The sequence below is a fragment of the Aythya ferina genome, assembly GCF_964211825.1.
Source record: "Aythya ferina genome assembly, chromosome: Z".
Lineage (NCBI taxonomy): Eukaryota > Metazoa > Chordata > Aves > Anseriformes > Anatidae > Aythya > Aythya ferina.
In genome coordinates, this window is record NC_140299.1 from 49,949,215 (window position 1) to 49,967,182 (window position 17,968).

The window sequence follows — 17,968 nt, forward strand, 5'->3', positions numbered from 1 at the left end:
TTTCAGTAGTGAAGGAAAAGGGTAGAGCTGTATTTCCTTGAGCTGGAAGTTGTACTTTAGATGATGGTAGGATAAGGGAGTCTTCTCCCATGAATACCCAGTGACTCTGCTGTTGGCAAAGTGTCACTTTCTAGATGGAGGCTGTTCCTGTAAAGTCCTCCTTTTGTCCTATTTGTTGCCTTTCTGATGTGATGTTTCAGTTTCTGTGTGTGTTTATACAGAAGGCAGTGTTATTCTTTAAAGGGCTTACAGGTTGTGAAAGACATTTGCTGCATGAAAGATCCCAACAAGGCATCCAACTGGTTTTGGTTCTGTTTTGATTTACACACATGATTTCATCTGATTTTCATGAAATCATATGGTAAGCAGCTCACCACATTATATATATCGTCTTCAACAATAGTAAATTAATGCAAGATTTCAGAGATTTTCTGGGGAATTGTTTGGTTTTGACTTACACCAACATTTCAAATTCTGGAATCTCCATGTTGACTAACTATGAAGTCCTGAGTGAAAACATTATTTCTTAAAATTATTTTTATTTAGGAGAAATTACACTGTCTTTTGTACATACTTGAACAGATGTTTCAGATATGGGGAATAGTTGTTATCATTTCATAACTATTTTGAAGTAAAATTTAAACTTTTTGTGTCCTCTGAAATGCTTAAATAGCATTGTTAAAAAGACGAAATTTATGCTTCTTTTGATTATTCTTCACAGTGTGAAACAAACAATAAGGGGTCACAAGATGCTTATATGTGTGGATTAAAGTAGTTTGAAGCAATATTACCTGTGAGATAAATTGTCTTTTCTACAGTGACACTCAAAAAGACATGTCACTAGGGTCAGGTAGGGTGCTTTGTTCACCTTTACAAAGAACAGTTCTCACATTCTTAGTATTCATGTGCAAAACTTAATTTTCCTTTGCAGTACTTGATTGTCTACTGTAGATTCATATCTAAATAAAGTTCTTTATGTGTGGAACTTCCCACAGTGGGGAATTACCTTTTTAATATAGAACCTGTGCATACCAGATCTTTTTGGCACACTTTGTTTTCTTTGAGTTTTCAGTGTGGAGAATGTAGTGGGGGAGGAGGCACAGTGTTCATCACATAAAAGCATCCTAAGAAATAACAGTGGATAAAGTTTCTTCCTCAAGTTGTCATTAATCTCAAGGCAATTTCCAGAGTGGCAGTGTCGGGGGAAATGATGATCTTTATAAAAGTGCCAAGACTTCTTGCTGAGAATGTGAAGAATCAGTGCCATCAAACTGCCATTTGCTCTTTCTGATGATTCTCGAGAATTATTTGACATGAGACAGTCTGGGTTCAGGAGTCTGATCTTTTTATATATTGATTTAACTCTGTTTCACAGTATGAAAGTCTTAAATCAATACTGCACCAGAAGTTTACAAACAAGTTAAGCCTTGTATCAATTACTACTCTTGGTATTAAGCCAATCAAAATCTGTGGTACCTTATCATTCAACTGGAAACCATAACTCATCTGAAGCTAGTTAGAAAGTTGGCCGTTCCTTCCTGCATTTTCACAGAAGCCTCCTGTGTTAAACCTGGGCCACACTTCACATTTTCTGAAAGCCACTTGGAATGCTAATGGACAGATGTCACTTAAAGCCAAAATCAGGTTGCTAAACAGGCCCTAAAAATATTCCAATACCTAAAGATTGTCACAGTTGCAGAATGAATTGGTTACTTACAACAGCTCATGACCATTTGTCAATGGTCATGACAGTCCTTACCATCATGCTGTTTTCCTCACTTGTATTTCTTCCATCCCAGTTTGCTTTGCTGTGCTTCACTTTCTCTAAGAGTACAGTCAGATTGCTTCCTCTGTTGTTTCTCATTGCCTTAGCACCTTCTTTTGCTTTGCGCTGGGACACACCTCTATCCTCTTAGTCCTGGTGCTGAGTGCCCTAGAGCCCTTAGTTATTTGCAGTAGCTCATTCATCAGCTTGATGACATCTCAACTTCCATGTATTTACATGTGCAATTTTTCAGTGTTTAGATGAGACTGCTGTTTTTAGTTAACAGAAATGTTTGGATAGATTAAAAATATCTGAAAAAAAAAAAAATGAAAACGCAATGTTTGGTCTATACTTCTGAAGACCTAGCCAAAATTCTTCTTTATAGCTGAAGTACTAGAAGAAGGCCAGAAAACTGTTAGATCTGATGAGAAACTGTTAGATCTGATGAGGAATATCTTCGTGGTCACAGAAGCCCAGAGCTGTCATGCTTGGCTGCTGTATCATCTACATTCGTTCAGCTCAGAAGCTGGGTGTGTGTTTTTATGTTGTCTTGTAGCTGCTGGATTTTTCCTAGAGATGGCACTCAGTGTGTGTCATTTAGTGGAAGTCCCAGTCGACCTCTCTGGGACTTGAAGTGGTGCATACTTTGAACCTGTAAGGAAAGTCTGCATTAGATGGCAAACAAAACAATTTGCAAAGGCACTCTTCACAGCAGCTTGCAACTAGCAGCATATTATTAAATCTGAGCTAAATAACAATTTCACTTCAGAGAAGTTATTTTTCCTTCTCTTTTACAACAATATGTGCAAATGTTTTGCTCATCATCTTCTGTATTTTCCTTTTTGAATAGATATTGATGAATGCAACATCATCCCAGGAATCTGTGAAGGTGGCGAATGTTCTAACACAGTGGGAAGTTATTTCTGCATCTGTCCCCGGGGATATGTCACATCTATGGATGGCTCCCGCTGTATAGGTAGGTGTTCCATCCTGTAGGCTTGAAGAGCTCTTAAGGTTATGAAGGCAATTTATACACAGCAGCAGGACTCCTAGGGGAGAATGTTAGATGGCTGGGACAGGACCTTACTCACTAGAAAACTCACTAGTATCACTCTGATCCAACAACTTAAAATTCCTAACATCTTCTTCCTCTCATGGTTGCCAGTACAGCAATCTTTATCTAGATTGTAGACCTCTCAATGTCAGCTGTGCAGTAGGCTGAGAACTCCTGCCAGAGATCTGGATTTTTTTTTAGGGGAAAAAAAAGGAATGAATATCTCTCTGTTGGAAAACATAAGAAATGTTAATTGTATTTCTTCGTAAATCTGTATCTAACGAAACCAAAGGCTAAGCTTACTTCAATTCTAAAGGTGCAAACATTTATTTTAATACCAAACAAACTTGGTATTTCAAGTTCCATCTGACATAGGTTAATTTAGCCTTTAAAAATCACTATGAGGCATTAAACTATGCTGAGTTGCCACTAATTTGGCCATAACAGGTAATATAACAAACCAAATATTAAGTTTCAGTAGGTTGAATGGTTTAAATGGTAATTTATTTAAAAACTGTTGCTATATTGTTGTTGTTATTATTATTATTATTATTATTATTATCATTATTATTATTATTATTAAAGTTATATATCACAGAATCACAGAATTTCTATGTTGGAAGAGACCTCAAGATCATCGAGTCCAACCTCTGACCTAACACTAACAGTCCTCCAATAAACCATATCACTAAGTTCAACATCTAAACGTCTTTTAAAGACCTCCAGAGATGGTGACTCAACCACTTCCCTGGGCAGCCCATTCCAATGCCTAACAACCCTTTCAGTAAAGAAGTTCTTCCTAATATCCAACCTAAACCTCCCCTGGTGCAACTTTAGCCCATTCCCCCTCATCCTGTCACCATGCACATGGGAGAACAGACCAACCCCCACCTCGCTACAGCTTCCTTTAAGGTATCTGTAAAGAGAAATAAGGTTGCCCCTGAGCCTCCTTTTCTCCAGGCTGAACAATCCCAGCTCCCTCAGCCTCTCCTCATAGGACTTGTTCTCCAGAGCCCTCACCAGCTTTGTCGCCCTTCCCTGGACTCTTTTGTGCACCTCGATGTCCTTCTTGTAGTGAGGGGCCCAAACCTGAACACAGTACTCGAGGTGCGGCCTCACCAGAGCCGAGTACAGGGGGACAATCACTTCCCTAGCCCTGCTGACCACACTGCTTCTTATGCAAGCCAGGATGCTGTTGGCCTTCTTGGCCACCTGAGCACACTGCTGGCTCATGTTCAGCCAACTATCAACCAATGCTCCCAGGTCCTTCTCTGCCTGGCAGCTTCCCAGCCACTCATCTCCCAGCCTGTAGTTCTGCTTGGGGTTATTGTGCGCCAGGTGCAGGACCCAGCACTTGGCCTTGTTGAACTTCTTGCAGTAGACCTCAGCCCATTGGTCCAGCCTATCCAGATCGTTCTGCAGAGCCTTCCTACTCTCGAGAAGATTGACAACAAGTGCCTAACTTGGTGTCATCTGTGAACTTACTGAGGGTGCACTTGATTCCCTCATCCAGATCATAAAGATATTAAAGAGTACTAGCCCTAGCACTGAGCCCTGAAAAAACAAGAAAAAGTGCAAACAGAGTCCCCCACTACCACAAATTATGCAGTCGAGTTTCCCGCATTTGGGGAAATAGCAGGGGTCAGGACACCTGGAGTGCAGGGGATGAGCCTCGCCCTGGGGAAACCTAATCATAGATCTTCTCATTAGCTTTCTTTTGTACAGCTGCAGATATGCCGAATATATGGCATAAACCGTACAGATGAATTAACTGAAAATGCTGATTATGACAATAGTGTCATTTCTAGCTCTCAGGTGGGTTTTCTTATTTCAGAAATCTCATAGCACTTTGATCTCATGTTGGGAAAGGGATGGAAATTCTGAAGGGAGTTCCAGAGTACAGATACTTGGCGTATGCCAGCAGAAACACAAGGCCTGCAGGAGATTTTACATTAATAATTTTTTGCACAGCGTAGTCTTTTGTTATTACCAGGTTCATCTGGGGAGTTCCAAGCTTTAAATACATTGTGTCTGGTCCCAGGAATCATGACAGCCTATGATTTCCAGGATGATGAAAATTCTGATGGATTTTAGCATGTTTTTACAATTCATTTTTGAAAGTCAGCTCCCAAAACCAATTGCACACAAAACTGTTTGCCCTAATCTGCTAAAACAGGCCTTTATGTTACAGTCTTTCCCTTAAATTAACTTTTGTCTGGATGTTCTTGTGTTCTCAAGGATTACAGTATTAGAAAAAATAGTGCTTAGGAGAAAAGTAAAGAATGTAATCATTACAAATACATACTTTTTTGTTTCTCTCAGTTTAAGATAAATATTTACTTATCACCAAAATATCAGGATGTACACAGTTATTTTAATTCATACCATGTCTTTCCAAATTAATAGAGCTTTTATCCCAGTTAGTGTTCAGAGGTGTGACAATGAAAGACCTAGGATGTATAATTGAAAGAACTAGGATATATAATATGTACATATCTATTTAAATATATTTTTGTTTAATTTTCACATGGTAATACTTAAAATACAGTAACACATTCAGTCTACCTTTAGCACAGACATGGTTCTTCCAATTGAAACTAATTATAGTTGAAGAAATATTCAAAGGGAGATAAAAGTGCTCAAAATTATTTCTGGCTTAATATAATCTGAACTTTAATTCAAGAAAAGAGGTGTAGCAACAAATTCTATCTTAGCTGTCTTATCCTATATAACAATGTCTCTAACAATGTCTATCTTATTCTATATACCAAATCCTATTTTAGCTGTGAAAATGATCGGGTAATCATGTTAATTGTTTTACTGTCTCTGTGGATAATGTTAGACACTTAAAGCACTTACTAAATCTCATACTAATGCTATGCTAGAGTTAGATTTTTAGGAGACTGGATGGCCTTTTTTTTTTTTTTTTTTTTTTTTTTTTTTTTTTTTAATCAGATATATCTACACCAAGGGAAAAAGAAATGGTAAAATCAATTTATGGAGGTTGCAGTTACATTGTCTCCGTTTTTTCACAGTGGGCTTTTAATTTTTTCCTATGTAGCTTCTATTTGTATTGCTTTGTATCCTTTGTATCAGCCATCTTTCCTGTTAGCTCAGCAGAATTTAGATCTCAAGTGCTTTGTTAATATGCTGAGGATATGATTTGAGCTAAGCCCCGGGACCAGTCTGCCACATAGTCACTTATATGTTCAGAAGATGGGTAATGTTTTTCCTCCAGCTATATCTCTGGAGAAGGCATCTGGAGTGAAAGAAGCTTGTAGATACTGGAGAGGGACTGTGGACCTGCCTTATGTGAGGTTGGGATGGGTACTGTACTGACAAAGCTGAGTGCTGTTCCAGCAGCCACATTGAGCACTGTGGCATCTCTATGACCTTCTAATACTAGAGCGTCATAATGTGTTATGGTTAAAAGTATGTAAATGAATAGCTATTAAACTTGCTGAAAGAAGAAGCTAGAAATGGAATTTTTGGTGTCTTCACATGCCCCAGACCTTCTGCCACACATATTTTACAGTTCCAGGATCTTTACTTCATACTCAAGATTGTATTTCTGTGAAATATTTTGGCTTTTTATTTTTTAAAGCCGAACATCTTAAACTTAGCTTATGGAGAGGGGCCTGTGATTTCAAAAATACTAGTCCTTAAGATTTGTGTTTTTGACCTTAGTCATTGTTTTTCTATATTTTATGTAGATTTAGGTCATATTTCAGGGTCATATTTCTTCTGCCTCATGCATCCTGTGTTGTTTTACTGCTTGTGTTAATCTTAGAAAAGACTTGGTTAAAAACGAACAGCTTACGTTTGTTCCTCTTGCATGTTTTTTATCTTCAGATGTTAATTTCACTGAAATGACTCATGGGAAAAGGTTCTGTTCAGTCTTTTTTATTTTTTTAAAGAGCATAATGACTAGCATGAGGCTACACTGATAGAAATTTTGCAGAAAATAGTTTCTTGGGTTTGGTTGTTTTGTTGTCTTCTTTTTAAAACTTGTGTACAGTTAAATACACATATAATTTATATAACTGTATATATCTGGCTTTTATACCTAGTTGATTCTGTTAAGCTGTTCAAAGTCTGTAGTTTTTTGAAGTTAAGAAAGAAAAACAGACTCAGTTTGTCTTTTCCAGTGTCTAATTCTGGAATCTACCGTAGCCATCCTGGGTTATATTGAAGCTATATTGTGAGCAAAAGATAACAACATTGATCTATCCAGTGTTCCTTCAAATAAATTAGCAGCAATTTGTCATAGTCCAGCAACTAACATGATTTTCTTCAAGTCTTGTTTAGCACATGCAAATGAATGTACTATTTTTTTTAATCTGACCACATTGCAATGTTCATTTTTCTCCCATTTTTGATTGTTTGTTAGCATAGGAGGCTGTGACATACAGTATTTAGCTGCTGATTATTTATTTTTTGATATATATTTTTAAATTGTTATTAGAATCGTAGAATGGTTTTGGGTTGGAAGGGACCTTAAAGATCACCTAATTCCAACCCCCCAGGTTGCTGCATCCAACCTGGCCTTGAACACTTCCTGGGATGAGGCATCCACAGCTTCCCTGGGCAACCTGTTCCAGTGCCACAGATTAAAGAATTTCTTCCTTATATATGGTTGGCTTAGCCTTGTTCTTATACAAGCTGAATGTTAGTGATGCTGTTAGGAGGCACTACCCATAGTGGTTAAGCACAGATGTGATTGAGACTACAGTAAGAATCACAGAATGGTTGAGGTGGGAAGGGACCTCTGGAGGCCAACTGGTCCAACCCTCCTGCTTAAGCACCTAGACCAGTGTGTCCAGGACCATGTGCAGTCAGCTTTTGAAGATCTCCACAGCCTCTCTGGGCAACCTGTGCCAGTGTATTGTCACCTGCACAGTAAAAACATTTTCTGATGGTCAGGAGGAACCTCCTGTGTTCCAATTTGTTGCTATAGCTTCTTGTCCTGTCCAGAAGAAGAGAAGGAGAAAGGCAAGTAAAGGAGAATGGACAATTGGTCAAGGCCATTTTCTCCCATGTTCAGGAGATTCAATAGTTGGGCAGATTTTGAAGTGGCTCTATTCTTTCTTCTACATACTCATTGAACACAGTCTGAAATAGTTTGAGTAGTATTTATGGGATTTTTATTCTTTCCAATATTTCTGTAGTGGTTGTTGACAAAGCCACTAGAGAAAACATGCCTAGTCTATTCCACAAAGTAGTCTGTGAAAGAAGTTGAGAGCTTGTCAAGACTGGAAGAAAAGATGAGTTTGATAAGTAGATGTTGGATTGATGCAAGACTCATGTCAATGAATGTATGTAACCTTGCAGTAAACCAAATGTGGAATGGATTGGTGCTAATCACCTCGGGTAATTGTTTAGTGTGTTTTGATTTTTAAATACATAAATTTGATTTTTAAATACAGCTCTTAAAATGTTTTAGTACTTACATGAACTGAATAAGGGAAAGTAATTTTGAAAGTTCATGTTACTATTTTTGGTTTTCTTTCTAAATTAAATTTCAGATCAGAGGGCAAGTACATGTTTCTCCAGCTTAGTGAATGGGCGCTGTGCACAAGAACTTCCTGGTAGGTTCACCAAAATGCAGTGCTGCTGTGAATCTGGCCGGTGCTGGGCTATTGGATCTGTTCCAGAGATGTGTCCTGTTAGAGGATCTGGTGAGTGGCTTTGTGTTTATTTTGTTTTTATTATTTTTTTTTTTTAGAAAGAAAAAAAAAATACTTTAAAATGTAGGTTAAAAGGAGAAAGAAAGTCAAGATTTAGATTGTTATTTGTTCTAGTGTTTTTAATACTGATGTTTCCATCTGTGAACCATTTTTCTTCTGGTCCATTATTGTTTGGGACTAGTTTCTTTAACGTCCTTTTGTTGACATTGGAAGCATTTCTTGGGAAATGGGGAAGATTTTGTGGTAAATCTCGAAGAGGAAATGACTCTGAAGGTCCATAGTTCATTTCAATTTAAAGGAACAGCTGCTCTCCCTTTCCATTAAATTTCATGTTACTTTGAACTAGAAATGATCAGCATTTCATTTATTCTTTCAACTGTGCTCACAGAGTGCTATTCCACATCCCATGTGAAATGTGTTTTCAGTTTATTTGTATCAAGATTTCTGAGAAATCAGGGAGTTAATGCTGTTGGAAACACAAATGGTTTTGACATATAGCTGTAAATTAAAATACTCCCTTTTATTATTCTTAGTGTCCTTCCTTAAATAATACCCATCACAATTGTGGAATCCCCCTTGAGATTAGGAGTGGGAGAGGGAATGCTTAACATGAAAGAAATGAAGAACCAATGTTCTGTTTTTTGCAGCATGCAAAGATCTTTATCTTCCTTAGAAGCTGGCTTTGAAGTGTTGATTTACTTCATGCTTCTTTTTCTGTTCCTGTTCAATAGATGAACACCGCAGACTTTGTATGGATGGCACTTCTGCTGGAGGTGGTTCCAGGGGTGGTGGCACAGGAGGAAACGGATTCCTTCCCGGTGGTAATGGCAATGGCTATGGCCCGGGAGGAGCAGGATTCATTCCCATTCCTGGAAGCAACGGTTTCTCCCCAAGTGTAGGTGGAGCAGGGGTAGGGACAGGTGGTCAGAGTCCCACTGGAAATGGCCCAATAATTACAGGGTTAAGTAAGTATTTGCATTGTTATGACTTGTTAATCTCTTTTGATTCCTTCTTTTTTTTTTCTGCTTTGTTTATATTCTGAAAATGATACTGCATTCTTAACACATGTTCTAACATGCCTTTACGTATAAATGCATATAGGAGACTTTGGCTGATACATCAGACTTTGGGAGTACCTTTTTTAGCAGAAGTTCAGATGAATGGATTTTTTTCTTCATTTCTGTTATAGAGTCCTCAAGCATGTAGCTTTAGTATCAACAATTAAGTATAATGAAAAGATTTTTTTTTTTTTAATTTAATATCTCTCCCTTCTGCTGTGTGTGTTTTTGTTGCTTTCCCTTACTAGTCAAAGGCCAGTCTACCTATTCATTTTCCGACTTGGACTCTTAATAGCGTACCCTTCCTAACTTACTGTATGTCTTCATTTCATTCACATGATTAATCTTACTACCTGTTGGTTCTATAGCAGAGAATTTCTTACCAGGAGAAGTTTCCCAGTATATACTTTACACTTACTTGCAAGACTTGGACAGACTAGCACAGAAGACTAAAAATTCTATCTGTATTCCGTCACCATGTGTGTGCAATTTTTTAAATGGGGAAGGTGTATAAGTGTATATGCATCACATTTGTGTGCTTTGGTCCATTTTTATTATTTATTTTTTATTATCTCTTACTTCCTTTAATTCACTTTTCCTCTCCACCTTGCACAACTGTGGTGACTGATGTTTTTCAGAGAACTAGTCTCAACAAATTATTTTGGAATTCTTTTAAGTGCTTACACAGTAGCTACAGCTAACTATAGAGAAAAAAGTTAATAAAGAATCATTGAATATCCTAAATTGGAACAGACCCCTTAGGATCATCAAGTCCAAATCCTGGCTCCACATAAGAACACCCTAAAATCAGACTCTGTGTCTGAGATCTTTGTCCAAGCGCTTATTGAACTTTGTCCAGCTCAGTGCCATGACCTCTTCCGTGGGGAGCCTGTTCTGGTGCCTGACCACCCTCTCAGAAGGGTGAAGAAGTCAAGACTTTAAAGATTTTTATTGATCTTCCTGCCTTTGGCACTTTTAAGTTTGGTATTTATGACAGTAGCCCAACAAGAAAGAGCTTTATGTTCAGCTACGATGTATTACCTGTATGTCAGTTTATGTACTGCTAATATATATCTAACACATTGGCTTCCCACTTTACCACAGATGTTTGAATTTTTCACTTGTGCTGTGCCAGCCGATCTGGCTCAGTCAGCGCTAATAAGACTCCAAATTTCTAACTATTCTCAAAAAAATCACCAACATTTAAAATAAACTGTTCTCTTTCCTTACTTTGCCAAATCTAAAACTTACCCACTCTGCAGAAACACTGCCTTGCTGTAAGCACAAGGTGAAGTCACACATACCTAAAGTTTACTTGTATTTGAAAGTATGAATATCTGTCTTGTGTTCTCTTTTTTTTTTTTTTTTTTTTTGTACTAGCAATACTCAATCAGACAATAGACATCTGTAAACACCATCCCAACCTTTGTTTAAATGGACGTTGTATACCAACCATTTCTAGTTACCGATGTGAGTGCAACATGGGCTATAAACAGGATGCAAATGGGGATTGTATTGGTAAGTGAACATCCATTGTTAATTTTTAAAATACTAACATTTTTCAGGTTTACTTTTTTTTTTTTTTCCAAAAATACCAAACATTTTATCTTTCTTTCACATACGTATTTATTTTTTATTATAATAATATACTGCTCTTGTGAAAGAGAATGCAAGGACTATGTTATTATTTACACTTGAAGAACTTATAGTCTTTCTGAGAGTAATCTGCTTCCTAAAAAAATCTTGAATCAAAATTATGAGTATGGAGTATTAATCTAACAGATAGGTATTGTACATTTTTCTGTTCACATTGAGTAAGTTAAGTTCTGTTTGTTCTTATTTATTCTTTTGTTATGCTCATGTAGCTTTTTTTTTTTTTTTTTTTTCCTAGAGGAGTTAATGTTGAATTATAGCCAAGATAACTAAGGGCAGAATTTATGTTTTTAAAGATATTAAAACATAAGTAGAATGGATGATTAAATTTTGATTATAGTTGTATTTCATAAAATACTGAATGCTAACTTCCTATAAAAAGCACAAAAGTTGGGGTTCTGCACTTCTATTCAGTACTGTAAACATTAGTCTTCCAGTGCCAAAGAATTATCAGGTGTTCTTGGGAAGTTTTGTGGACAAGACCTCTGTAAATGTAGGATAAAAGGATCCTAAGGGCCTAAGTGTAAAGCTCCGGTTCTCTTGCTGGTTAAATTGGCTTATTGATTCTTTTTATAAAGAGATTTGAGATTTGTGAATTAAAAATATTATGTAAGAGCTTGTTACCTGTAGTTTTTTTCTCTCTGAAACAGTGCTTTTAGAACTAATTTCTAATGTGCCTGTGGATTAGGGGAAAATAGAGAAAAAAGAATCACAGAAATTGAGTCCTTAAAAAGATCTTGTAATCAAGGTTGTCAAGCAAAAGCTGGGAACCACTGCAACTTCGTGCTGTTGCACATTTTTCCATATCCCCTGAATTCCAAACTGAGTACGAGGACCAACCTTGGTTGGCACCCTGCCTTGTGGAGAAGTGAAATGGGACAACTGTTGATTAGTACTTTTCCTCTGGTGTCTGTTTGTTACTGTGTCTAATGTCTCTGTTTTTCCTTCTCACATCAACTTGGTACAGTGCCCTTGACAGTTTGCAGGTCCCCTTAGCTAGTCTGTCCCCTTGCACCCAAGAGACCAGTTATAACTACAATGTTTCTGGGAACTGTCTGTACAACTTGTAAAAAACCATCAGGTGTGGAGGTGCCACCACTTCCCCACTTGTCATATGTCCAGAAAGCTTTCAGAGCTTCTAATCTAGTTTAAACACAATTTGACAAAAAATGCCAGCTCATTATTTCTTGTGTTATCCTCAGGGTTGTAAGAAAAGCAGGTTAGTACCTTTCTCTCTGCACTTCTGTATACTTGAGGAGTGTTAAAGTTCCTCTTCCAAGTTGTCCTCTGTAATATGTATAGAAAACCCAACTTTACCAGCTTTTTATCCTTAGGAAAAAAAAAAAAAATCTAGTCCTCTGATCTCTGGCTGGGAAATTTAAGAGATTTATTCTCTTGCCACATCTTTCTTGCCTTAGGAAGTATGAGTGCACTGTAAGTGAGGAATGGAGTCTTACTATACGTCTATATTGCATTGATGTGCTTTTACAATGTATGCAGAGTCCTTGCACTTTTGATAACAGCATTACATTTTGCATCAGTAACATCAGTATCTCCTAACTGTGGTGAATCTTGACTCGTAGAAAACAGTCTTAAAATGTTCTAATCATCTTCTGAAAGCTGGCATACTGAACTAATGTGTGTGAAATAAAATCTTGGGAATCTAGCTAGTTTAGTCTCTTTCCTAACAAAGTTTCATCAAGTTATTCTTCATGAAATCTAGTTTACAACTTGTGTGCATATTCTGTGTTATCTGGGGAACAAGTTGAAAATCTTAGTGAAGCACACAGATTTTTCTTATGTAGCTGGTAACACAATATATGTTTATTACATTTTTATTATTTTTGCTTTCTAACTTTAAATGAAGAAGTAAAGATAAATAATGGTAAAAATCTGAGTCTGTGTTTGTTGTAAAGCTTGCAATAGAACAAAGTGAAAGGCATTTCTAAATTATATTTCTGAGGCAACCATCTTGTATTCAAATCATTAAAAAACAGTGACAATTAACATTATGGTAGAACACAATTATGATAAATGCTTATTCATGCTTGTAACAAACTACTCTGCATAAAGAAATACACAAAAGGAGCAAGAGAAACATAGCTCTAAAAACCGAGCCTACATACCATGGAAAGGCACAATATCATGTGTCTTTTAAAATCCTCTCCTCTCCGCAAGACAAATTTGACTGAGCTACTTTGTGCTTCATATCAGCAGAGAACGTAAAGGTGACATGTGGCATATAGTGATTAAGTAATAATTCACTCTGGCATATATTTTAATGCTGTTAAACTCAAAGCCCTTTATTACTTAGAAAAGCGCGGAAAATAACTTGTACTTCAGTGTTGCTCATTTAATATGTTGTGATAGCATTAAATCCGTATGACTATTAATCAAATGCATGTATTGATAATGTGGTATACGTAAGTTAACAGCCTAGGAAACAAAGAACCAAAGCAAATCTTGAGATAGTAAGATTAACACTCAAAACACCAGAGGCAATTTGTAGGAAAATGTAGCTAGGTAGATAACCAAAGGCATAATCTGAGCTTTCATGTCCCTTTACAACTGTGTTTTTAGTGAATGCCAGTTTCTGAAACCACTGGCACAAAAGAAGTGAGTGATACATTGTCTTTAGTGCCCTTTTGGCTTCCCAGCCCAAACAACTAGCTATTCATTTATGCATGCCATCTGGGAGTGGCTTTTGGTTTTAGTCCAAAATAGGATTTAAACCCTGTGCTTGGGTTTATTGTGAAATACTTTATTTGCTTTATCTTTGTGCCACTTGATAAGTAGGTTGCAGCAAGTAAAGTTATCTTTAATTTAAACATTTTTTTTCAATTCTTATAGAAAAAAAATCATACAGGAATCATACAGGAAATCATAAAGGAAAAAAACATCTGTGGTTTAAAAGACCTATCAGATATAACTGTCTAAGTGATGACAATGATTGACAGAAACATATAGTGTGTTCTTAGTAGCTGGCTGGCATTCTGTCCCTTTCTCTTCTATAGGGTCACTCTGTAGGCCACTAGCATGCCATTCACCTTCCACTCCAGCTTGCGGCAAGCTGTATCAGATTTTGAATTTGAGTTTAGAATTCTTGAAAAATGTGGGACTAGAGTGATAGGTACTGTTATAAATGAAGTCTCAACTCAATCTGAATTTAGTAATATTTATAAAAGAATATTTATAAAAGGCAAGTAAACAGCGCTGGGTGCACAGGGAATCTATGTTCTACCAACACACACACACATGAACATCAAACTTTCTAAATATACAGAACATTGCTTTTACATATTAAACCCAAGTACACCTATATATATATGCAATCAGGAAAGGTAACAAACAATCCTTTAAGTTCCATGACTTAACAGTCTCCATTTTCCATTCCTTTTCTTGATTACAAACAAGTCTCCATTTTCCATTCCTTTTGAACAGTATGTCTTGCTTTAAGATGCCAAGCAACTCGGCCTTTGGACCTTATGTATCCCGTTCTTCCCGCATCAAAGAAAAGCATATCCATCTCCTTTTCAAGGACAATAGGGCTTGGATCAAAAGGCACGTCCAGGTCACCAGGGGGCGTAACAGCAAAAGCCTTCGATGGCTGTAGCAGCAGAGGGGCCCATGGCATAGCAGTTGGATCAGTAAACGAACCCACATCTCCATCACTGTCTGGCAAACCACACATTTCTGACTGTGGTCCCACAGGGCTCTTTAAGGCCTTAGAAGCTGCTCGCCAGGTGCCAAGCAATCCACTGCAACCTTGTCGTTTTTAGTTGCAGAGTCCCACACCTTGACCTCAATTTGGTTTCATGTTTCAGGATCATAAATTGTCTGATTGTTAATAAGGAGAATTTGTCTGATTGTTAATAAGGAGAATAAGCTGTAAGGTTACCAGGACAGTCTTTGTTCCTAAGGACGTATTGCCCCAGCAAGGGGCAGTTATGTGCACAGCTCCGCTTCTCTCAGCTTGAGTTTTTTTCCAGCTACAGTGCGCCCATTTCCAGCGACTTTCTGTACGACCTTCTTTGAGCGGTTTGCTGAGTTTGACCGAACCTATCTCAGTGAGGTGATCAATGTTCCTGTCCAGGTCTCCCTTCTGCTAGCCCATTCCTTTTCATTCCTTCTTTCTACTTCTTTATTGATGACATAACATCATCTCTTATACCCTTTTCCCCACAGCAGTCCTTTTCAAGAACAACTTTTCATTGGTCAAACAACTTTGTATATAACAGCAACAGCAAACACCCAGAAACTTCCATGCTTTAAGAGCTGGAGAACAAGCAACCCCGAGACTGCATGGAGTCTCCTGAATCACCCTTCTTTGTTCCCTCTAAACTCTTTTACATTCCTGATGGCCTCATCATTAGGAGTCTGATGTTATCATCAACGATGGGGCTTGCCGACCCCCATGGCCACACACTCACATCTTCCCCTTCTTTATTAATATCAACCATCTTCTTGACACGAATTACCACTCTGTATATAACAGTACATTTAAACAAAGTTGTTGAGCCATATAATTCTCTAGCAAACAGCTATGTGCCCAGAAAAAGGAAGGGAAGGGAAGGGAAGGGAAGGGAAGGGAAGGGAAGGGAAGGGAAGGGAAGGGAAGGGAAGGGAAGGGAAGGGAAGGGAAGGGAAGGGAAGGGAAGGGAAGGGAAGGGAAGGGAAGGGAAGGGAAGGGAAGGGAAGGGAAGGGAAGGGAAGGGAAGGGAAGGGAAGGGAAGGGAAGGGAAGGGAAGGGAAGGGAAGGGAAGGGAAGGGAAGGGAAGGGAAGGGAAGGGAAGGGAAGGGAAGGGGGGAAGGGGGGAAGGGGGGAAGGGGGGAAGGGGGGAAGGGAGAGAGAGAGAGAGAGAGAGAGAGAAAGACAGAAAGAAAGACAGAAAGAAAGAAAGAAAGAAAGAAAGAAAGAAAGAAAGAAAGAAAGAAAGAAAAAGAAAGAAAGAAAGAAAGAAAGAAAGAAAGAAAGAAAGAAAGAAAGAAAGAAAGAAAGAAAGAAAAGAAAGAAAGAAAAAGAAAGAAAAGAAAGAAAGAAAAAGAAAGAAAGAAAGAAAGAAAGAAAGAAAGAAAGAAAGAAAGAAAGAAAGAAAGAAAGAAAGAAAGAAAGAAAGAAAAGAAAGAAAGAAAAAGAAAGAAGGAAAGAAAGAAGGAGTATTCATACAGAGAACTTAGTCTTCAGACTAAGGGAACTTAGACTTCATAACTGAAACTCAGTATGAAACAGTGGTCTGAAACCTCCATCAATTCTGGATGCATTAGGATCAAAACAAAGATTTCAGGTGCTCTAACAGGAGCTGATACTCTGCCACGTGCAGTAATGTCCTAGATTGAAAGCTGGAATGGGTGGAGAAATGGCTTCCAGGAAGTTTAAGTATCATTTTGCCTATTTTTTTTTTTCTGTGTGAAACAAATCTGTCATCACAAATTATTTTAACTCTCCAGTGGCTTACCTTTTAAGGATCTGCTTGTATTCAGGTGACCTAGTCTGACTGTTACTTTCTGGTTGTATTACAAATAAGTAGTAAGAGTGTCTTAAGTGCCTCATTGAACTGCTGATTTGTGAATGTTAGTGGCCATAAATCAAAGAGAAAGTTGTCTTGGAACTTTAAACAGGAACTTAAATGCATATGTGTATTGTGTGTATTGATACATACTAAATTAAAGGGCTACTTCAGTCTAATTTGGATACTCTTATTACTGAAAGAACATACTTGGGGAATGTTACATTTCACTGTATGTCATTGGGTTAATAGTACATAAATGAACACTGCTTCCATACTGGTCTAAGACACTGTCTTAGATGTAAGACAATGCCTTACTAAGGCTGCCTACTCCCCAGGCAATAAATTAAGAAGTCAGAATTTATTAAATATTTCTGTAAAGAGTTAAAGAAAAATCTTCTTTAAAAATTACCCTGTCAAACCAAAACATAATGCAATTAAATACTGCCTTCTAACCTAAATGCATATCATATTTTTGTCATGATGGAACATTGCCTGATGTGGCATAAGGACAATAAATAATCCTAAGTGATCTTATACTGAAAGATGGTCGTAATATTCCAAACTGGTGGACGGCTATGATATTACTACCTTTATTTCATTCTGTTTATAAAACCTCTGTGTAAAACTGTAGATACTTTAAAAGTGTCAGCAAGTCCATTTCTGTGAGATTTGTATTTGCAAAATGACTATAATTCCTTATTGCAAATTTTGCAATGGATCTTCACACTTATCACTGTAAGTATTAAGGGTGTTTTGGGAGTTCCATGCTGTCTCTTCTGACCAGTATTACAGATAAAATACTAAAAAGAGGAGTTGTGTGATGCAAGTGGTGAAAGAGAAATATTCATCATTGAAGAGAGGCATGTTGGGAGATGGAACAAAATGGGTTAAATATCTCTGTCTTAGATGTTTCCTGTTTACACTGCTTGGATATGCATGCTTGCAATGCAAACTCAAAGCCAACAACTTCTTTATATTAACATATACATGCTATTTCCCTCTTTTATGAACAGCTTATAAAAATAAGAGCATCTTAAAATGCATATTTTATAGGGAAATCATCTGATGCACATGGCTTTTTAAGGATTTTCCCAGCTCAAGTCAGCTATTTTATAGAGAAATGTTGCATTCCTGATGTAGAATTTATAAATTAATTTACAGTGAGATGCATTGCTAGCATGAACATTTCTTTAACAGATAAAGCAATTTGAAGCCTGTAATAAAGTAAGTCATAAATGTCA

General features: G+C 37.4%; 1 protein-coding gene across 4 annotated transcripts in view; it reads left to right on the top strand.

Moving 5' to 3' along the window:
* The window catches only part of FBN2 (fibrillin 2), a 201,232-nt gene that overhangs the window by 65,787 nt on the left and 117,477 nt on the right, over positions 1-17,968 (top strand). For 3 of the 4 annotated variants that reach the window (XM_084504020.1, XM_084504021.1, XM_084504023.1), the window contains 4 exons: positions 2,616-2,741; positions 8,345-8,497; positions 9,238-9,471; positions 10,945-11,082. In XM_084504020.1, coding sequence (XP_084360146.1) covers positions 2,616-2,741; positions 8,345-8,497; positions 9,238-9,471; positions 10,945-11,082 — 651 coding nt within the window. The remainder of the gene's footprint in view (positions 1-2,615; positions 2,742-8,344; positions 8,498-9,237; positions 9,472-10,944; positions 11,083-17,968) is intronic. The other variant, XM_084504022.1, reaches the window with a different exon arrangement.